General features: G+C 44.8%; 1 protein-coding gene across 1 annotated transcript in view; it reads left to right on the top strand.

The window, feature by feature from the left end:
* The window catches only part of RNF43 (ring finger protein 43), a 66,029-nt gene that overhangs the window by 23,354 nt on the left and 19,907 nt on the right, over positions 1-22,768 (top strand). Inside the window, exon 2 of the mRNA XM_062592648.1 lies at positions 22,209-22,331. Coding sequence (XP_062448632.1) covers positions 22,209-22,331 — 123 coding nt within the window. The remainder of the gene's footprint in view (positions 1-22,208; positions 22,332-22,768) is intronic.

Below are 22,768 nucleotides of genomic sequence, written 5' to 3' on the forward strand. Positions count from 1 at the left end.
AAGATACATGTATATTGTAAAAGGTATATATTTACTGATATGTGTAGCACTCTTGCATGATGGATATTGGTGTAATTTAGAATTTTATAGGTGCAAGATGAGACACAAAGTTCATAGATTCTAGGTATGAATGCATAAAGCCTGGTATGTAAAATTACATTAGGAATGTAAAAGAGTAGTGGGATTTTGTAGGTGCTGCTTGAGAAGGAGATCCCTGAGTGCTCTGCATTGGCTTTTGAAAAAGTAATGAATTGGAAAACATTCATTTAGGTTTCTAGCCCAGAGCTAGGCACAGAAGCAGAGTTTGAATCAGGTACAGACGAAGGCACTGATCGAATGTCTGCAGCACTTAATACTTTTATTAACATTTGCAGAGATTAAGCAGGCAACATGTTTCCTCTTGTTTTGTTATGGTTGAATTTCATATGCAGACAGCATGCCATGAACCTCATTTTCCCTTGCTGTCCCTTCACACTAGCAGCAGCTTTCCTGAGCCTCAGGCACCACAAGCTCTGACTCATTTACTTAATATTCCTCTAATGAAACTGCCCAGAGCTCTGGACCTATTCTCCTCTGAAACAATCTTTCTCCTTCCCATTTTTCCACACCCTACACTTTCTTCTCAGTTCTTGTCACATTCCTAATGGGGGTTTTGCTGTGCTTCCTTGAACATACCTTCCCTTACTTCCAATCCTTTCAATTTGCACACAGCTCCCTCCAAGTCCTAGCCATCCCAGGTAGAACCTGCGGTTTGGACCAGCCTAAAAGCTGATGTGCTGAAATGGAGAGGGCAGTGTACCCCAGATAACCCTTACAGAGATGCCAGGAACGTAGGGAACAAGCAAGAGTGTTTCTGCAACCATAGAGTGATGGTGGTAGTATGAAGGAAGGGACAGGAAAGGAGGATAGCTATTGCATTCTCTTCCTTATCTTGGCTTTCTAGCAGGAAGTAGGGTAGCTTGAACCTGCACTAATTTACAGTGCACCATTTGCCAAAGGCCCGGCAGGGCCACAGTAGTGAAGCTGAAATGAATGCAGAGATATTTGGCATTTTCCCCGGTGAACAGGGCAGGAATGGCAGACAAGACTGTCACTGGCCTGCAGGAAAATTCCCCATGCAGGAGCTGTATATTGTGTCTTGATGCAATGAAGGGTACTGGGTTGAGCAGAGCTGCAACAGATGATGCTGTCACCAGATATAAGCAGAGACCAGCTGACTCTTCCACAGCTTAAATCAGGGCCACGTTACCAGATGTACAGAAACTGGAGAGGGCAGAGGTAGCTGAAAGCACAGATTGCATGCATCTGCTCTCAAAAGCAGCATGGCTTAGATTCAGTCCTCATGCTGAGGACCAGAAACAGAGTTTCAGCCCTTTTCCCCCAACCCCAAATCTACCAGCTTTGTTTCCTCCTAGCTGAGAGGCTAGTACTGAACACTGAGTAACAGAATATCTGGGATCCAGAGCAAATGGTGCTGCCAGAAGATTGCTCACAAAACCCAATAGTGAAGCTGTATTGGGAGAAGAGAGGAGGGAAGTAAGGAGACCGTATTTAGCAGCAACCAGTAGGTCTCATTTTTTTCTTGAGTGTGGGACACACATCATGCAGAAACCATGATTTGACTGTTCGGGACTATGTAGCTGCATCAGGGACTATGTAGCTTCATCAAGTGATGCTGTTGGGAAAAGCCCCATCATCTGCTTAGTAAATGCATGTGTCACCATTACTCATAACGCAGCTCGGTAGAAATCGTTGGGGGGGGGGGAATTTCTACATGTTATTAAAGATTTCTGCTTTGCTATTTTTTTTAATCTGTATTGATTGTTTTATTAAAGTGTATAGTTCCGTTTTAAAAGACTTGGATGCTCATTTTTCGGATTGGAAGAAAACCAGGATGTGATTTGGAGCATGGCTGTCTGTTCAAATCTGCGAATTGCAGCATGCGTGCCGAAAAGCCCATGAATCACACCTCTTTTTCGTAAGGCTAGTAAATATGAAACCGACAAGGCTTGGCTTTTTTTAAGCTGCTAAAATGGTCATTGTTGATTATTTTAACAAAATACTTGACCTTATCGAATGTTGCTTTTTTTTACATTTTGGAAAACAGTGGCACTTCGTGATCCTCCAAGTTCCTTTTTATCAGCATTGATTTGGCCGGTCGCTGATTAGCTGGTGACAGGTATGTGTGCAATCACTGTGTTTAATGCTTGCCGGGGCCACGAGAGGCAGAGTGATCCAGTGAGTAGGGTCCCTCTGCTTCACGAGGTTTAACAAGCCGGTGGCGGGGGGCAATCGCAGAGCAGGTTTCATGACCGGTGGATCCTCCCGAGCAGCTACGGGAGGATGTGTAGGTAGATTTGGACTTGAGCTGCAGAGCGAAGGATTTCTTCTTGGGTGGATGAGCCAGCTGGTGCGTGGGGGCAGGGAGGAAGGCACGTAAAGCTGGGTGAGACAGGTGTGTTGTGAGATAGTGGGGAGGAGGCCTGTCAAGAGTATGCCTCAGTGCGAAAGGGGATTAAAACGCTGGTGCGCTCGGGCTGAGAAGGGCTGGGTCTCTGCAGGGGTGGGTGTGTGCATGCGTGTTTGTGTGCAGACAGGAGAAACGAAGCCGTGGGTTTTGCGCCCCGCTTAGAAACTGCATGCCGTTAATAAATCTTGCGCCTGGTGGGGCTCCCGCGTTGGCAAGGAAAAGGCTGCCGCGTGTTGCTGTCGGCCTTGCGCGCACCAAGCTCTCCTAGGCCTGCTGCTCCTGCGGCCTGTACAGACAGGCCTGCTTCTCTCAAAGGCGAGGGATCAGATTCTTGCCCTCAGGGGGTTTCCAGCTAGCTTGCAGTTCAGAGAAGTCCTTTCTTTCCCCTGGTGTTCACGCCCTGCAAAGAATTTTCTATCAACAAAAGAAATTGTTTTATAATCAACTGATGTTCATCGGCAGTCCTCGGGTATGAAAGGGGTTTTGAAGGACCAGGGAAGTTTGAGAGGGCCTTGAATGTAGCTTACAAGTCGTGAAAGCAGGGGACCACAGCCAGTGGCCCACAGACCAGATGAACTTTATGAGGGCACTCTAAAATCAGTAAGGCTGTCAGCTCTGAAAGTGGGAATAATTAGAGAAAATGGCAGGAAAGGAATAGTCCATAGAAAGAAGGAAGAGGGTTCTCTGGTATTTAAAATCCGCGTGGCGCATGGTTGTCACTGAGGGCTTCTCTCGTGTTCTCAGAGCCGTGAATGACAGACTTTATTCCTCTCCTCAGTAGTGTGAAACGTGCTGTGGTCAATACGCGGGAAACACAGCTGAGGCCTGTATCTCGTGGAGCCATTATCCATCTGACACTGTTGTTACAAACATTTTATAGTGGGAGATGGAGAACTTGCCTTTTCTAGGACACAGAGATACCTTGTAGTCTCATCCTCAGTGACTGAAGTATTATTAGGAGCTTCCAAATTCTATTTCCAGTATCTCTGTGCATATTATAGCCTAGGTTGTAGCCCCGGTTTCATATTCCTGCTGTAAAACAGGCAAGTGTGGTTCATTTCTTTGCCCTTCCAAGATGCAATTACACACATGCTTCCAGCCTCTTAAATAAAAAAATTCTCTAAGTCCAAGAAAAAAAAAAAAAAGATGCTCAGAAGATGGGACAGGGCAGCAAGGAAGGAAGGTTGCTGAGGAGCATTGTGGGAAGGAAACCCCTGCAGATGGAGGCAGACCCTCCAGTTTTTAGGCCATGAGGAGTGGTTCTTTTGGTTTAAGCTATCCTGTTCTAATTCATACTGTGACGGACTGAGAGCATCAATTACCACTTCTTATCTGAGGGACTGGAAACCTCCAACTGGGTAGACTGGCTGTTTTGAGTTATCTAACCATATTTCAGGCTTTCATAAGACAGCTCTTGCTTCTCTTTGCAATACAAACATCCCTGCCTGGGTTTGTAGCAGTGGAATCAATATTTTTTAGAGAAGGATGATATGTATGCTCGAGAGCTGGTCTTGGTTACCTTGACTGGTTTTACTGGCATCCATGAACATGTCCAGAAGCTAGTGAGTTTGGAAAGGACTTTTTTTTTAATGCTTATGAAAGGTGCTTTTAAAATGTCAAAGTTGAAATACTTTTCCATAGCAAAAAATCACCACTAAACCATTCAGAACTGGCTGGGCATGCAACCATCTGAGAATCTGGGCTGACTCTATACCATTTTGTAGGATATTTTTAGGACATTAGAGACAAACGCATCTCCTAGCCAGGAAAGCACACTGAGCAACATACAACACCCTTTGAGCTGTTTGTATCAGATTTGTTTGCTTACTCCATTTTCAAATGACCACATCCATGTAATCCAAGGAATTGCCACATCATGATGCTCTGGAAGTGTCCTTTGGCAGTTGATTTGCAACAGCTAAATAGCAATAGGGTCAGTGGCCAGCTGGCCACAGAAGCAGGAAACTGAATGACAACAAGAATAAATACTGTTTCATGGAGCTGGACTGCTAGAAGCTGTGAGGATAGATCACTGCCCAGAGTATTAACCGTGGAAATGCTTCTCAAAAGGTTGTTCAGCAATGTGCCAGCAGAGATGGTGGTGTAAGCAAAGAGCATTTGAGTTCATACTGCTCCTCCTGCCACACACACATTGCCCCTACAGAAATATGAGCAATGTATTGCACTGGGGCAATACACATTAAGGCTATGATTTTAGTTTGGGATGGATGGATGGACTGATACAGTTATACAGAAGTGGTGTCCCTGCAGGTTTTCAAAAAATGAGTACACATGTTCTTTGACAAATTTCTAGGATAGCAGCATTTGGGAATCCCCCAACCCCTGATAGGCCGAGTGACAGATGCAATGTGACTGTGAGAGTATAAGATTGGTAAATGAAAAACAGTGTTGGGGCTGTTAGCCTGCCCACACTGTGCGTGGTGCCCATGATAACAGTGTTGTCATTTCATATGTGCCAGAAGAATGGCAGGCACTTTGCAGACGTAAGGACTTGATCACAGACTCGGGAAGAGAGCAGAGACCAAGAAGAGTGGGAAGGAGGGCCTGTGACAATGTTCCTGTTTATTGGATTGAATAAAGGAGGTCAATTCCAGACTGTTTATAAGGTTTTAGACAAAGATTTGAATGCTTCTCCAGGAAAAGAGCCACCCCCGCTACCCTATAGCAGTTTGTCCAAGTTGACCTCAATGGTTTCCTGCCAAAAATACCTGTGAACAATAATGATTTGTTAATGATTTATCCCTGTGTTCTCAAGTGCTGCACTGGTTCCTAATAGAAATAGAAACCATGGAAGCAGTGCTCTGCAGACTTTCAGGTTTTGGCTACAATGGCTTTTTGTGCTGATACAATTACAGCAATACACATTGCCTGAGGAAACCCAGAACTTGGTGTATTGGGAAGTGTAATTGCACATTATACAATGTAACATTATAGAGTACTGGTGGGAAAATCAACTGACCAGTAGTCAAGAACTGACCCTTCTAGAGTTTACAGACAGTAATAAGACCACATCCACTATTTTCACATGTAGTTTGGTAACACCAGTCCCCATGAGGCAAAGCTATTTGAAGAGTTTATTCTCTGCAAATAAGGTTGCAGATTAACTTTGCATTGACTGAGCATGATTCTGGAAATGGAAGTGGTGAGAACAAGCTCGGTGTTTCTTCCCCAGGAGATGGGGATATGTACTTTGCACAAACCATCAGGACAGAAGCATAGATATTTGTTGCCTAGAGGGCTAAGTTACAACATTAAAAAACTATTCTCTGTGCTGCAGTATGGCTATGTAATGAGCACTTGATCAGACATCTTGCCTGGAGAGAGAATACAGCAAAGAATTTCAGGTAAAGATGAAAAGCAGCAGGTATATATAGAAGTAGGATCTGTGCTTCAGCAAGCACCCTCCAATCTACCTCCACCCTTCAAATCCAGGAGAAAAGGCAAGCAAGGAAAGAGTCTGGAGCCTGTGAGGGCAACACAAATCAACTCAAGATGTAGATGGCTGATTTAACACAACATAGTTTAGTTTAATCTCTGAGGAGCAATATAGAAGCTCTAGACAGGGTTAGAGCCTCCTCTCTGATGTTCTTCATTGACAAGGATTAGCATTATTCTTAAGAAGAAAGGAGAAACTCAAAATTGGCCAGTATGAGGTCAACAGCCTTGCATTAGATCTCCTAATTCGTAGTAACCAGAAATGAGGGAGGGACTTCTTGTTAGCAGCAGGATTTTTTTTCCTTTCAAAACTTCTTTTAGTCCTAGCTATTTTGACTCTAGATGTCTTTGTTATCCTTATTCGCTGCCTTATATTTGGTCTTTGCTCCCTTTCTTACCTTTGAACAAGTTAATGAAAAAAGGATCCTCCAACGGAGGTGATGCAGCACCTAACCTTAGCTTCATCCCCTAAAATAAATGGTCTGTGAATGGTTCTGTTCTCATTTTGCAGAGTGAAGAAAAAAAAATAAGAAAACAAACTTTTAGAGCTCGTTTTATACTGTTTAAAATAAAGTTTGATCAAATTTTTGAGTGACCTAGAATAAAGATAGCAAATAGTCTTTTACTTAACAAAATTCTGTTGAGCAGGGAGGTTACATTATTTTCTGTCCCATTTGTCCTAAAGCCAGAGCTCCATCTATACTACTCTGGCCACGACAGCAGAGGTGACTGAAAATGGTAATTTTCACCTTTTTAGCCTCAGTCTTTTTGAGTGCAGAGCCAACAGTTGCGTCGTCCTTGCCCCTAAGAATCTCTGCATGGACTCACGTCCATTAGTGATGAAACCATTAGGTTTCAGAGGCTTCCAGCAGGCTGAGACTAAGTGGAAGAGTTACACTTACCCTCTTTAGGCGCCTTTGAGCATCTCAGCCAAGCTGCTTAAGTATCTGTGAAATCTTCAGTTGCAGGACTCCACAGGATGCAAGCTCAGTTACACACAGGAAGGCTGGGAGTAGAATGGTCAAAGGCGTATCTTAGATCTAACACAGAACGTTCTCAGGAGTCTCATATGAGAATATCTTCAATAAATAAAAAAGCTGCTATTGATGTATTTGAAATCTATTGTGGAAATCATTTGCAGAGGATATGGTGGATCGAAGAATAAACAGACTGAAAAAGAACAAGAAATGTTTGTGAAATCCATCAGGCTGTTAATCACTGCTCTGGGTATATCCTCCTACTCAGTATCCCTTAGCATCTGGCTGCTGGTTGCCAGGAAGATGTAAAAAGTGGAAGATCGGGCTCTGAGTATACTCTTTTGATTTGTAGGAGACAAGTTATTGGGTTGCACCAGTTTGGGGTCAGACCCTGTGTGTCCACACTTAAATTCTTGTACCTACTCAACATCTGAAGACATCCATGAAACAAGTTGGAGAACAATTCCACTTAACAATTCTACTTAAACTGATGCAACTTCTTCATGTGACCATATGGCCTTAAAAACAGCAAATGCATGTACAGTGGAAGTGAAAGGCTGTAAATGAGCCAGAACATGGACCCAAATACCCTATCTGTTGTGCCTCCTGTAGCAGCTGATGAGCTCAGCATCCCCAGGAGCCCGGAGCTGCATTCTCTGCATTCCTTTAGCTCCTTAGATGTCAGTGATGTCATCGATAGCAGCTGGGGAAATGTGGATCCCAGAGGGCCTGAACTCATGTCTTAGCAAGTAAGCGTAGGAGGAACCAATTTTTATACTATACTATACTGTACTAGCAAGTTTTAGTGAATCAAATCACAGAAAATATATTTGCATCTACACTTCTGTCTCCTGGCAATACTATAACATTCAGAAAGAGAATTACTTCTGTCCTTCACTAATCACTCCTTCATTCCTACTGGTACGTCAGAATAACGTGTGACTGAGAAGCAAGTCGTTTATTCCTGTAGCTATTCAGCAGTTCTCACCATTACGCCCAGAACCTGCTGACATTTGTCATGTTTCAGAATATACAATTGGCACCATGTAAAGGTATCAGCCCTTCTCAGAAAAAAAAAATCCTTGGAAACTCCATCTTTTGTGTTGCAGACAGGGCCACATCTGCTTGCATAGGAAACCCTTGTGCATTGTTTGTGCAAAACAAACGTGCCTCTTCTTGGGAGCACAGGAGCAAAATTTTAATATTTATTTTCATATTTTTATTACCTGGTCTTTTCCACAGAGAGCTTTTAGAGCATGGTGTACAAGCATTGCTGCAGTCTCCTCATAGAAATGTGAAGCATCAGTCCATTCTGTCTGCACTGGTGTAGCTTGCCAGTTTTAAACCAGGGCTGGACTGAAGCAGTATTTTTTAAGCAATGGTCTGTGGACCACAGGTGACCATGAAGTCATGGTAACTCAGTCTGCAGCTAGTCTACTGAGCTGTATTAGAAAACATTTTCCAGCATAAAGTTTGGTGGCAGGGGGACTGATGGCCCGTGAGGAATGCTTGCATCTAAAATGAAGAGACTGTTCTCCCCCCCCCCCAAGTTGTGTTTAGGAAGTTACCTGTGATAGGAGGGGCAACGCATGAACACAAAGGTTAGTTTCTGCGCTCACTGAAGGCAGCATCAAAACTTCTCTACATTTTAGTGGGTGCAGGACTGGGCAGTTAGATGGAGCAGTCATCTGTAACTGTGGTATTTCCTGCCTTGGAAGCAGTTTGCTGTGTAGCCTCAGTGTTTCTTGAATGTGGCTCTGTGTTATTCAGCTGTAATTAGAAGAGCTTGCCAATTCCTGATTTCATCCCTTCATTTCTACAGTATTTCCAGACTTTATGCGGTGTTTGCCCCAGAGTACTGGGGCTTGTTTTCTAAACTGAATTTAACCAGCCCTTGTACCTACACCTGCATTTTTTCAGCTGCAAATAACAATGGAAGTGATTTTATCTAATCTCCCACCACCTGGTTTGTTCTTGTCCACACTCTTAGACATGAGGGTGATGAAAACACATTTGGCAGTAGCCAAGTAGCTTTAAGCTGTGTAACCACCAGCGTTAACACAACCACCCAGAGTATGTCAATGTAAAGAACAATGTATGGAAGCAGTGGCCTTGTGCAGGCAGAACTCAAGGGAAGCCCTGGCAGCCAGAGCTTGCCGACCGTACGGTATTCTCTCACAATAAATTCTGCAAGACCAAACCAGCTCAGGCAAAGTCCTAGATAATGTCTGGTAGGGAAGGGTCTTGCACTGACCCACTGAGAGCAACGGATGATAGTGACGCCTTCATTTCTCTGCGTGACTCAGGTGGCTCGTCCCTGGGACACCTTGCTGGAGCCAATACCATGTACCTCAGTAGGAAAAGAAAGTAACTGAAACCGTGAGTAACAGAGCTGGAGAAGCCTCCTTTTGTTTGGATTTCTCTCCTCCATCCCTCTGCTATCTGCAGCACTACAGTCACATCAAGTATCCCGAGTCCACCAGGACACCCTCAGTGGTCATGAAACGGCCGCGTGATACCAATGACTTTCTAGCTTAGACTTCAGCAGTGAATGCTGAAGGCCCCTCCTCTATGCCGGCATTTCAGTGCTGTGCTTTGGAAGGACTCCAGGCAAGCAGTGAAGGGCTCTTTGATAATATCTGACGGGCGGGTAAGAATTTTGGGCAGCAGCCAAGATACACATTGCCTGTAATCGTTAACTCAGTCTGTAAACAGTTCAAACGGCACTGAAGAGGCCGTCAGTTATTACATTAGAGAAAGCCTTTCATCTGCCCGCTCAGAAGCCAGCCGTACAGTGCTGGCCCCTGCTGAGCTGACTGTAGCTGCAGGTCTGTAGGCAGGGCATACAGTGCTTGGTCATACAATGAGCTCTGCGCTGAATGGCTGACCTTCAAACCTTCAGCACTGAAGCAATAACTAAATCATTAGTTTCCTTTTGTTCTGCACCTGGCTGAGGCTATGGAGCCCAGGGATATTCGGGGAGGGGGAGGGAAGGGGACAGGAGTTGGGAGTGAGACAGTGTTCTCACCTTCCCTCTCCAGTGCACAGCCACAGCCAAGAAGCCTCAGCAGGGGTGGCTTCTACCCGTCATGCCTGCAGCTTTTCCCTGTGAGCACAGGTTCGTGTACCCTCGTGACTAATGCCGATAGTTCACTAGCAGCTCTGTAAGGCTCCTGTGTACTATTGCTGTTTCTCCAGAAATGGCCTGAAAAGCCTTCAGGTGGCCCCACTGGGTTTCAGGCCCACTTCAGGAGCCTGCTTCAAACAAGAATGGAAGCAGTGTTGCTGCTGAACTCTATCTTTAGACTAGTACTAGAGGATTCCCTAGGCCAGGTCAATTTAGGGAAAGTCCAGTGGTCTCCTTCCAGGAAGGGATCAGCCTGATGTGCTTTCCTGGGAGATGTGAGGCATTTCAGAAGAAATTATGGTATAATCTGCCCCAGGCAGAGTTTCGTTCTCAGTCTTTGTTCTTCTAAATCTGTTACCTTCTTTCTTGAAGAGCAAGAATGCTCCTTCTGGCATCATCTTTCAAAGCTCCAGCTTTAATACCCATGTCAGCAACTTGCTGGTAGAGAAAGAGCTATTTCAGTCTCCTATGGTAAAGTGATCTGGGTTTGTGTGAGTCTTTGTATCTGGCCCATCATTTCAGAGTTGTTTTTCGAGTCAGAATTCTCTGCTGTAAAGGTGTTTGATATATCAGTGATGGAAGACTTCATGCCTGTGCCACTGCTGAGTCGGTCCTGAATGACGATACAGATTTGTGTTTGAGTAGCAGAACATGCCCCCCTGGGCTGCCACCCTGTCTGCACAGCTAGGGTTTTTTCTGTGCTCAGAACTGTTGTTGAAGGGGCAAGACTTCAGTAGGTTTTGTGGAATAGTTTTATCTCTGAGCTGAAAAGGGGAGTCAGTATTGTACAGCAGGTCATTGTGTAAGAGGATCTTGGAGCATGGAGATTGCCAGTGGCATTGTCTTCCCGAATGGAAGCAAGTTGAGCCTGCTAAGATGCATGAGGTAAGCAGGCAGACACGTATTGGATTCAATTCCTTTGGTCTTGACAGAGTATCTACAGTTTGTTTGGAGGCAGCAAGAGCATGAGCTGTTCCTCCCATGACCTGGGCCAGCTTGCCTTTACTTTCATTTAGCACCATGAGTCAGGGCTGATCAGAGAACCTCCATTTGTCTTTGGTATTCCAAAAGGAATATGGGGACCAGTGGGAGATACTGTTTAACCAGGCATCGTGATGAAACTTTGACAAAAATTTCCTCGCTGTCCCTAATTATCAGGATGGTGGCCATATTAAAACAAGTTATATTTGATTCCTCTGTATTGAATTTTTCCATCCATGGGAAAGCAAACTTTAGCAGAGCTGTTGGTAGGACAGTGAAGCATGCAGCTAGTGTTCTCTCAGTACCCTGACCACATCTGTGCAATTAGAAAGAAAAAATGCAGACTCAGTGACTCATCTAAGACCTCTAATCCTACATGCGATAGTCAGATAAATGTTCCTGTTGGGGTTCAGCACTTCTCTTTGCTGTTGCTCACCAGCTTTGTAATCAAAGGGAAAATAAGATGCCGTTAGGGGCAGATTAATTTGATCAAACCCTCAGGTACTGCTGAACCTTTAGACATACTGAAGAAAATGTAGCTTATGAGCACATGTAAGGGAACAAACATAGGAGTATTGCATTAGCAGTATGTAGATCCTTTGTCTCCTCTCCCACCTCTTGCCAGTCCTTTAGGGGACTAGGATGCTTGTCTGAGTTGTTCACGCTTGGAGGTAGAACCTGAATCTCTCTTAAGAATAATGTGTTTGCTATCAGGGTATGTGTTTGTCTGTGACTCACATGTGGGAAAGGTGTGTTTACTGTTATAACAGATCTTGAAACTTTATGCAGGTAAATTAAAAAAAGCCTATGTCCTGGTGGCTAAGCTCCATGCCCAACAAGCAGCAGTTTTTCCTTAGGCCCTTTGAAACACTCTGCCCATTCGAACACTCTGCCATGCACCAGTTTTCAAACCAGCCATTTTTGTCTTCTTCCTGGTTAAAATCCACTTTGTCTCCCAGCCTCCTCATTCTCCTACCTCATTCCAGCAGTACCCCACACCACCTTTCGGCTCCACTGTAGCTGCAAGGCAGCTTCCTAGTTGCATCTCCTATACCAGCCTTTTTGGTAGCATTCCCTCATTCCTGTTGCTGTGTCTGCAAGTAGAGTGATAGCTACATATTGGGGTAATTTTAGAGTTAGAGAGGCTTCTGCTGAGCTAATACAGCAGAAAGTTTAAGATAAAATGAAAAGAGTCAGTCTTATAATGGAATAAACATATTCATGACCTCAGGGAAGAGGACTAATGACTGGAGCTGTCTGACTGGGACAGCATAGCTGGATTCCTCAGGCTCAGTCTGTGCCATGGGAATACAGAATTGTCCTGCATCACAGACTGAGGACTGTCAGTACTTTGGTGATGCAGAACATGTAACTGAGAAAGACAAGAAAATAGGTATCCCCTATTCCACCTATGCCATGCAGAAATCCCAAGAGGTTTCACTGGTGTCAGCATTTGCAGTTGTATTTATGCTCTGACAGACTACTTGGAGATGCAAAGTGCAATTGCATGTTTGGCTATCAGAGCTGGTAGATCTCCCTTGCTTCTTCCTGTGGCAGTCCTATCGTGGATTCCTAGGCTCCATTCTTGGCATACCACTGCAGAGGGTCAGTGATGCTCATGATGAGGTCAGTTCTGGCAGCAGAGTATTAGAACACTTCTGAAACCTATGAAAGACTATAATTTATTTACATTAGAGTCTCACCAAGAGACTGGCCACATGGATCAGGGCTGAGATAGATGTGGTATCCACAAATAAAGAAACCTTCTTCTTCTGCTCTAACAAGCTCATACTCTGTGACAACAAACAGCAAAACAACTGGGTGAAGCAAGTAGGTCAGTGGGGAGTAGATACCTCAGAATGACAAGCAAGAGTGACATGATGATGACTGAGATGCTGAGTCCTCTAAAAAGGCCGCCATTCATTGTGCCTTAGGCTCTTTGCTTATCTCCTAGCTGTTGCGAGGTTCCCTTCTGTTTTGTTATGTAGTTCATCTGCGAGGGAGTCTTTTCAACAAGGCATTTCCATTTGTTGTAACCTCCTGTACCAACTGCACATGCCAAATACTCCCAGGTTTAGCAGGTGGAAGGCCTTCTATTCTGAACAAAACAACATCAACCTCTCCTGGCCCTGTGTGCTTTAGTATAAAGAATTCCTGCAAAGTCCTATGCTTATATTATAGTAACAGGCATGAAGCTGCTGGCATGTTTGTGAGATGCTGGTTCTGGGTCAAAGTCAGAAATCACAAAGCTATTTCCCGTAATGCAGTAAGGCAGAGGCTGGCACTGCTAATCTTCTGGAAGAGCTTGTGGTGCAAAAGAAGCTCTCCTGGCTCTCTGGTACTGACGATGAATTTCAGCTTTATTATGTTATTTAATTTTTAGCCAAAATAGTTGTGAAGAAAGTCTCCCAGCAGAGAGGTAAGTGTGCAGTCAGTGGTGGTGGCCAGTGAGCCTGCAGAAACTGGTGCAGCAAACTTTGAGCAGAGTCCGTTCTTCTGTAGTTCCTCTGCACAGCCCTCTGTGCAGCCCTGAAATGGGGGGCTCTCACCTCATAGCTGTTGAAGGAAGGTGGGCAGATATTGAGATAGCAAGGACAGTACTACAGATTTTGAGAGCGGTCAGGGACTGTGAGGTGAGCAATGGGAAAATGCTCTTAACTCCCACCAAGAAGGACAGGTTGAGGGCAACAGCTCTCCCTCTGTGAACACCTGACTTTGATTGATTACAGTATGGGGTGATAGAACTGTGATTCTTTTCTCAGTCCTGTCCTGAGAACCTAATGTAAAAATGGTCACCCTGAGTCAGACTAGAGGTCCACCTAGCCTGGTATCCTGCTTCTGACAGTAGTCAGTATTAAATGCTTGGATAAAGCGTGCGGGGATAGAGCAAGCACAGAGTGATGCTTCCTTCTGTGCAGTCTCCCAGCTTCCAACAAGTTCTGTCTCAAGAGTCTTCACATATTTGTGTTTAACAAATCTTCATGATCTTTTGTTCCATGAATTTGTCTAATTGGTTTTACTTCTGCAGCATCCTGTTGGAATGAGTTCCACAGTTTCACTGTACCTAGAATGAACTTGTTTTAAAATTTCTACTTGATGATTTCATTTGATGCCCCTAGTTCTTTTGTTTGAGAAATAGTAATCATTCTTGATTTACTTTCTCCATGCTTTTTGTGATTTATGTATCTCTAACATAGCCTGTCTCTACTAGGCTCAAGAATCTTGGAATATTTAATCTCTTCTTGTACATATATAGCTCCTTACTTTAAGATAGAGTGACCAAGAAGTATTGTAATATTCAAGTTGTTTGCACACTGAGACTTTATCTAGTAGATTTTTCTATTTTTTTATTCTTTTGCTAGTAATGCTTAGTAGTCTATTCATCTTTTAACTACAGTATTTCAATAAAATTACTCATAGTGACTCCAAGATCTTTCCTGAGTGTTAATAGCTAACTTAGAGCTCATCTCTGCATGGAATAGCTAGATATATCTTTTCTTACTTACATTTTTTAACATCATATGCTCTCTTATCATTCAGTCATTCAGTATTTTGAGATCCCTTTGCTGCCAGTTTTAATATTTACCAAATCATTTATGAGTGTTCTGGACAGCATTTCTGAAACTGTATTGGAAAGTTCACTCCGTTGTAAAAACTGTCCTACTTTTTCCCTATTCTTAGTTCTTGAGAGGATCTTGGGGTAGTATTTCATAATATTCTTTCACCTTTCTTAGCTTTGATCTTGTAATAGAAAAACAAGAGGAGATACCAGTATACAGTATTAATTACTCTTATTCCCATACTTACTACCTGCTTCAAGGAAGCCCATAGCTTTGTGAGGCATGACTTTTCTTTACCAAAGTCATATTAGTTATTCCCCTTTTGTTCATTATGTTGTTTTCTACTGGTTTCTTTGTCATGGAAGTCAGGCTTATTGATCTGCTGCCTGGATCTCTCTTCAAATTCTGTTTCAAATTAGGTCTGTATTTGCTGCCTTCTGTTTTTCTAGTATTGAGGCCAATTTAGTGACAAGTTGTATGCTGATGTTAACAGTTTACCATTTCTATCTTTTCTATCTTTGTTTTTTAGAGCCCTTTGATGAATACCATCTTGTCCTGTTCTCTTCCTTTCTTTTCTATGATGTCCTTGGTTGGTTCTAAAATGTTTTTTACTGACACTTCAGATCAAGTCAATTCTTTTGAGTCATCCACTAGATGACTCAAAGAAAGCATCTGGTATGTGAAGTGCTCTGAATTCTATTGTAGAGAAAATTGAGGCAAGTAATTCATTTTGCTTTGCTGTTATGAACTTCTCTAGGAGCAGTCCTTTTTCAGCCATTGTCCATGAAGACGCTAGTGCGAGCAGAAAAAGGACCGATGTGTTTAATGGTTACTGGGAAAAGAAAGAGAATAATCTCTTTTCCATGGGCATAGTTGAATTGATAAGAATTAATAGGCTTAAACTGCAGCAAGATAGATTCAGATCAGGCATTAGAAAATACTGTGTTAAGGAGAATGAAACACTGGACTGAATTGCCTGAGGTGGGTAAAGAGTCTCCATTTTTGGAGGTCTTGAAAACAAGTTAAGCAAGTGTCTCTGAGGAATGTTTTAGGTCTAGTTGATCCTGCCTTAGGGCAGCAAAATGGGCTAGATGGTCATCTCAAGGTCATCTTTTTTTCTACTGTTTTATAAATGGAGCCCCCAAGTGAGAATCTAGCACTTCTCTATATCTAGCTTTTCCTAGGACATTTCCATGGGCACTGGGGCTCCTGTCTTGCCAGCCTCTGCAGGTTTAGCTCAAGGCTGCTCAATATCAGTTAGTTTTCAGGCCCAATATATGAGTGGGTGCAAGCGTGGTGGGAGAGATAAGTTGTTATGAAGATAATGGGTCTACTGGGAAGAGAGTGGCAAAGACTCTGGGATAAGTTCAGGAAAAAAAGTTCAATATTTTAGAAGAAGTGATGTGGAAGGAAAAGACAGAAAAGAAGGGGATGCTGTGGGTTAAGGAAATGGGGGGAAAAGAAATGACCTCTAGGTTGTGGCAGTTGGTGCTACATAGGTCCCCAGCTTCAGAAAGTGCCCTACCCAGCACAGTTTGGGATGTCTTGTCTGGAGAAACCCTTTTCTTCTGAAGACTGTGAGCCAGTTTGCAGCCACATATGTACAAGCCTTGATTTCAAAGGGAATGAGAGATCCTGACTCTGCAGCCCAGTGGCAAGAGCAGGCAGCTGCAGCATGAGTCCTTTCTGCACTGAGGAATCTCATAATCATTTGGTTTTCCACGTGTTCCCTAGATTATTTTCTGAGACTACCCTTGTCCTGTGACCACAGTATGCAGCCATGCTCCGTCATGCAAAATACAAGCAGTAGTGGAAGTGCCAAGAAATCCACTTGCAGGATGTGGATAGTAAGAGCCAGTCTTCCTGCTTTGTTGAAGCTTGATGACTAGAATAGCACCAAAAGGAAGGAGAAAGTAGAGGAAGAGGAAGGAAGTGATCTGGAGCAATGATGAGTGGAGCATGTTGCTTGGATAGATGACAGGTATGTTGTTAAGTGAAGAAGAATCCCTCCTAGCTGCCACCTGATCTTTTCATCAGAGTGCTGAGGAAGGTACTCATAGGCTGGACTCTTAGCCTCAAGATGTTATTAGTGCCTGATGAGGAATTGTTACAGAATAACCCGGGAGCCATTAGTCTGGATCAGATCCACCATCCTGGAAACAGGTGACTGTGGGGCAGCTCCCCCGCATGAGGAAGGGGTCTCAGCTTGCCGTCGTATTGCTTATTTGTTGCTACCCCGATGCAGTCTAAGTTTACCTGCTCTGCCTGCCGTGCCCTTTGTAGGTGCAGTTGTGCCCCTGGCAGGAATGCACAAAACAAAGGACCCTTGCTTGGCAAGGGAGATCAGGTGTCCCAGAGGGAAAGAGGAAAAGACCACAATGGCCAGTCGTATCAGAAAATCAAAGAGAAGGTTCTGAGGCATTCATCAACAGGTCTTCCCTGGCAGCAGCCACCTCAATTTGCTGCCTGGCTTCTCTCCGGCCCCTCCAGGGCTGCTGCCTGTGTTTCGTGTATGCTCCCCAAGCTCATTTGGAGCTGTGGCAGCTTATCTTAATGTTGCTCTTATTTTCAGTGTTTATCATTAACGTTGTGATTAGGCGCAGCAATCCTCATCACAAAGAGGCTGCTCTGCACTCAGCACAAAGAAATATCCATTTGCTCCCAGAGTTCACTGCCCTAAGAAACTTAGAGCAGCCTCACAGCCACTCTCAATAAGGGCCAGATGCAACTGCAAGCAGTACCAGGATGTGTTGCTTCTCAATTCCAGAAAGCTGCAGGTAGAGGCATCCTCTCCCCCCAGTTACCCAGCAAGCCTGGCCAGCAATGTTCTTCTAAGAGCTGCCAGTGCCTTGCCACCATTACTGAGAAAGTGATCCACAAATCCTTTCAGCCCAGCTAGGTCCTTCCTGCTATTCAGTGCTTGTGTCCAGTCCTTCACTCAGCCATCTGGGCACAGCTGTCTTGTTTCACTGATGAATGGCAGCACATCTGGTAGAGCCCTCAAAGTCCTTCTGATCCTTCCCTAAACCATGCTGGTCTCTCTACTGCAACAGGCTGCCAGTGTCCCATCTTGCGGTTAGACCCTCTGAAGTTGCTTGTTTTTCCTGTTTTGCCTTCCACAGACAGAGGTTTTCTTCAGTTGGAAAGGAAAAGTAAATATGGTGTTGCCTTCAGTATGGTACTGGCTCAGTGTTGCTGCCTGGGGGCTGCAGCAGGTTGGGGATGGCCGCGCCGGATTATCAGGTCGGTTGCAATTGCAGGGCCAGTTTCGCCACTGCGCTCCAGCTGCTAGGTTTTCTCCAGAGTTCCAGAACTCCTCTCTAAAGGCTCAATAAAGTCAGCAGGAGGGTTATTCTGGGTTATCTTTGAATTATTAGAAGTAGCATGAGACATGCTCTTCGCATTTCCTGTTTTCTGTTTTTGTAAGATTATTAAAATAATATATTAACCAAAACCCAGAAAACTCCCAGTCAAGCAAACATAATATAAGAGTCATGGCACTGTGAAGAGAAAAAGGCAGAATTGTTCTGAAAAGCCACCTAGGATCACAGACAAATGCTACGTTCATCTTTGTGTGGGCAACGCCTGCCATTGCTTCAGAAAAACGCTGAGTTACTTGGGAGCTTTTTCTGAACGCTCCCAAGTCTTAACACATTTGATTGCTACCCTGCAAACCTTGAGCTCTGAATTTCTAGAATTGATGGTGCTTAGCTCAGTACAATTACATGTCTTGAAGTCTAAATTATATATCATTTTGACATTTTTTGTCTTCGCATATTATTATGGATTAGATAGGAGGAGTGAGATCCCAAGGGAAAGTTGTGTGGGGAGAATGGCAACAAAAAAACGTGCTAGTTAATCAGGCACCATATTATCCTGTAGACATTTTTTTAAAATGTAACAGGTTATGCCTTCAGAAAATGGTCAAGGTGCTATCCCTTACACCTGGTGTTTGAGCTCCTGAAGGATAGCTGAGAATCTTATGTTTGATTCTTTTAATGTCAATATTTAGCCATTCTGATTGTAGGCATTAGATTTCTCAAAATCTAGACAATGAATAGGCCACAAATGTCTATGGTGTTTGGAGCTCTTCATCCATTTTTATGTGACTTCCATGGCTTTGTAAGATCTCTTCCTGTTCTGAGATACCTAGCTCCTGTGTGTTTGTGCGTTCAGAGTTGGTGCAAATTTCTGTTGCTTCAAAGCACAGGCAGAACTTCATAGTACCAAACATGAAAATGCCTCCGTGACTGAAAGCAGCATCTATTCTGCTGTTCTGATGGATATAACCATATGATCAAAGGGGCAATCTCTGTAAATTACCTTTCTAGGAGGAAGCTGTGATTCCTGTGGGGTCACCATATTTACACATGGGTAACTGAGAGCAGAAGGCTACCCTGAGCCAGAAGAGCTTAGTGGGAGGATAAAGGAGCCTTTGATCTTCAGCAGGAAACTCCACCTTGTTTCAAGCCCAGCTTCAAGGGGATCTTCACACTCGCACAGAGCAGTTGTACAGGCAGGTCTCCAGGGAGAGAATCAGCCTGCCTCTACCCAGAAACAAATGCTGCTGCACCTCTTCTGTATTCCCTTAAATCTTTCTGCTGGTGTGTTGGAAATGCCCTCAGAGCCACCTAACAAAGAAGCACTTGTGCAGAACCAGCTGGGCCTTGGGCACTCTGAAGTTTTGCCATAACTCCTGGACCACCTCCCCGTTGGTTTGTGGGAAGGGGCTGCAGAAAGGTCCTCTCATTCCCAGGGATCCCCCTGGCCTCAGTGGGGTGGACAGGCCAGCAGCTATGTCTCACGCTGCGGCTGAGCTTGGCAAAGAGGGGCAGGATCCATCCAAGAGCCCCACCAAGTGGTGGGAGCTCCTTTCTGCAGCTCCAGGGGTTTTGCTGAGCTATTCTGGTGATAAATATTCATCTCTTGGCCCAGATAGTTACAGAAACACACTACATGAAGTCATCCCTGAATTGGAGGCTGCAAGAACAGGTGGGGCTAGGCAGAGCTTTGGTCGGATCTGGCAGGCACAAAGACAGCAGGGCATGGTGTGCCAGGCCTTGCCTGTGCTCTCCAGCCAGCCTCCTAACTCTGAGCAGATATCCTCAGCCTTTTTTTCCACTGTCCATCCCCAGCCCCTTCAGCCTGTTGCTGGGGTGTTCATGTCTTCTCCAGCCACGGAGGCTCTGATGGGCAGAGATTTTGGCTGCCAGGACCCTGGAGGCTCAACAAGAATATTTTGCATTTCTGAGTGGCTGCAAGTGCCACTTGTTTCCCCTAGCTTTTGAGGTGTACAGTGCAGATGGCTGCATCTTAGCTAATCACCTACACTCCTTTGTTGTCAACTGCAAGAAATGGGCACAGTTCATCTCATCCTGAAGTACATGACTAAAAATGGCCCATATGAGCCACACTGCCTTGAAGTACTAGGTTTTGCTGATGAGGAGTCTAAGTGACCCACTCATCTCTTAAATGGCATGATTGGTGTGTGTGAACTTGGGTGAAATGATCCTCATTCTCCTACTCCCTTATCCCCAGCCTGGTGGACTTCTGCAATAAGCAGCTGTTGGAGAGATGGAAACATCTGTTACCCACCCTGCACTGTTCCCCATGCTGGCTGAGGGGGTGAGATCATGTCAGCTGGCTTCTTTGCATACTCTGGACCAGTGCTGGGGCCAGGCAGCAGAGTGGGGGCAATGTTGCCTCACAGCCCCTGTATCATGGATGGCTAAGGGAGGATGGAGAATGTGGAGTCTCCCCCGGCCTGCTCTTGCAGCTATATGTAGGGGCCAGAGCAGGGATCAGAATTTTTCTCCTTATTTTTAAGTCTGTCAAATCAACAGCCTTTTTGCACAGCATTGGGATATTGTTGTAAAATTACTTGAGGGATAGCTAATCTTTTTTATTATAACATTGAGCTTCCTTGCTTGTTTCCCACACTTCCATGCACTGATGCATTACTAAATGCTGTCCAACAGCCATAGTACTTACAGGCTTTTCTTACTGCACCATAACCTCTGTGTGCTTCATACACCACCGCTTAGTCACAGAACACCTCAGAGAGGAGGAAGCTGGCCAGTTTTTCTGGGAAGAGATGGGCGGTTTTATGCAAGGTGACAGGACTCCCAAGAGCGAGCCAAGAACTGAATTCCAGCTTCCTACAGCCTCTAGTCGTTCAGCACAAAACCATCTTTCATCCACCTCTAGATTGAAAAATCAGCAATGTGCTGTCACATGCTTTTCAGGCAGGGATCAGAAAAGCTCTCAGCAGATGTCATCGTGATGACAAATGCACAGGCGCTGCATGTCACAGCCGTGCCCTGGCAGCAGGGCAGGTTCTGCATCACCTTGAATGGGTTTTACCACTGAAGCTTTAACCAAGTGCTGCTGGCAGACGTGAGTCCCACAGCTTGTGTCTCCACGGTGTGTGCAGATACGGCCTGTGCAGGCCTCCAGCTGCTAACTTCTGCTCCATGACCCCATGTTGATCTGCTGGCTCTGCTTCTGCAAGGTGTGGTGGTGGGCTAGGTCAGCCCTGTGTCCACAGAGCCGAGATCAGTTGGTCTGTAGCTCTTGACCTCTCAAGACAAACAGTGTTTGAAGGGTTTTATATATGTCTGCAGGGCAGGGAGAGCTTGGGCTGTCCTTGTACATCTGACCAGTGGTCTGCAAAGCAGGAACCCTGGTCCAACTCTTGTTGCTGATGGCACTTATGTGAAATATTCCCATTTTTCCCAGTGCCATAGTTTCACCTTCTGAAGATGAGAGAGCCTGTCTCCCAGGAAGATGCTCTCCAGAGGTGTGTGGCCACACTGGGTTGACCCACCTGCCTAGGTCCTGTCCTGCACTGTCTTCCACCATCAGTTGCAAGCTCTGCTCCCTGCTGTGATCAGTTTGCCTCAAGCTGATGACCATTTTTCCAAGACTTGCTTGGGGTGTGGTTATCAAGATTTCTTCCTCTCCCCTTTTATTCCTGGTTCTCTACTGTTACCTGCATTCAGTTTCTCACTACTTTTTTGGCTTCTTATCCTCTCTGAATTTATCAGAGAGATGTTGAATTCAACAGCTGAGATAGAAGCAGCACTGAATCTTTACTGCAATGGCACCAGAAGCTTGCTTTTGTTGTTATCCCTTAGCCTTGCCCAGAGCTTGCTACTCTGGAAGCAAGGTGGCCATGTGTAAAGCAAGTCCTGAGGGCTTTGGACACAGGCATGTCTTGCAGCAGCAGCACCTGTGCTGTTGGGATGCTCTGTCCCAGAAATCAAGGGCTCTGATTCCAAAAGCTGTTCTGGCTTTGAATATCTATGACTGGGACAAAGCCAGACTTGTGTCTAGCCCTTGGTAGAAATAGTATCTTTCTCTGTGACATTTTCCTGCTGGACCAAAAATCTGACAGTGACTTGCTTCTTACAGTATTCAGAGCCACAGTGACACTGCTTAATATCTCAGGCTGTCACACAGGGCATTGATTTACTCAGTGGGGTGACGTAGTTGTGATGCCTACTACCAAGGTCCTGGAGGTATCCTATACCTTGTTCTGAGGAGGTCCATAAAGTACAAAGTTTGCAATAGGCTTGAAACATCCTTTACAGTGCTGAGCCCCAAGATCTGAGTTTCCTTTGCTTTTTTCAATGCAGTCCCACCCGCTGTCCCTGTGCAACACCAGTGAGGATGAACACACTGAATCAGGATTCATCACCATTGTCAAGCTTGAACAGCCAGATCGAGATCCTAACCCATGCCTGTCATTGGCTAACAAGGTATGTGCAAAAATGCGCTGAATGGGATGAATATGTAAAAAGAAGCTCTTGTGCAGAAAAGAGTAAAAGTGAGAGGAGGCTGCAGGCTAGAAAAGAGCTATTGGGAGATGGAGAAGAGACCACAGGTAGAGGGAGGTCTCCTGGAAGAATCACTGTGCCAGCCAACCTCAATATCTGTTGTTCTCTGCTTTTTGGACTGCCTAGCTTTGGCGTGGAATTTACTCCAGTCTGACTGCTCAAGAACAGCTCAGACCTTTCCCCAGCACCACATGAGCTTTACTGCCAGCCAGCCTTGTGCCCTTCCCTCTATTCTGCAGCCTCTCATTACTTGCCAGCCTGTTGAAGAGGTTTACACTTTTCTATGCCCATTTTCCCGTGCTTTCTGTGAAGCATGGATGGAGAACATCCTCTGTGGCCATGTCTTTAAAAATAATATC

Source organism: Rhea pennata, chromosome 20 (genome assembly GCF_028389875.1).
Source record: "Rhea pennata isolate bPtePen1 chromosome 20, bPtePen1.pri, whole genome shotgun sequence".
Classification (NCBI taxonomy): domain Eukaryota; kingdom Metazoa; phylum Chordata; class Aves; order Rheiformes; family Rheidae; genus Rhea; species Rhea pennata.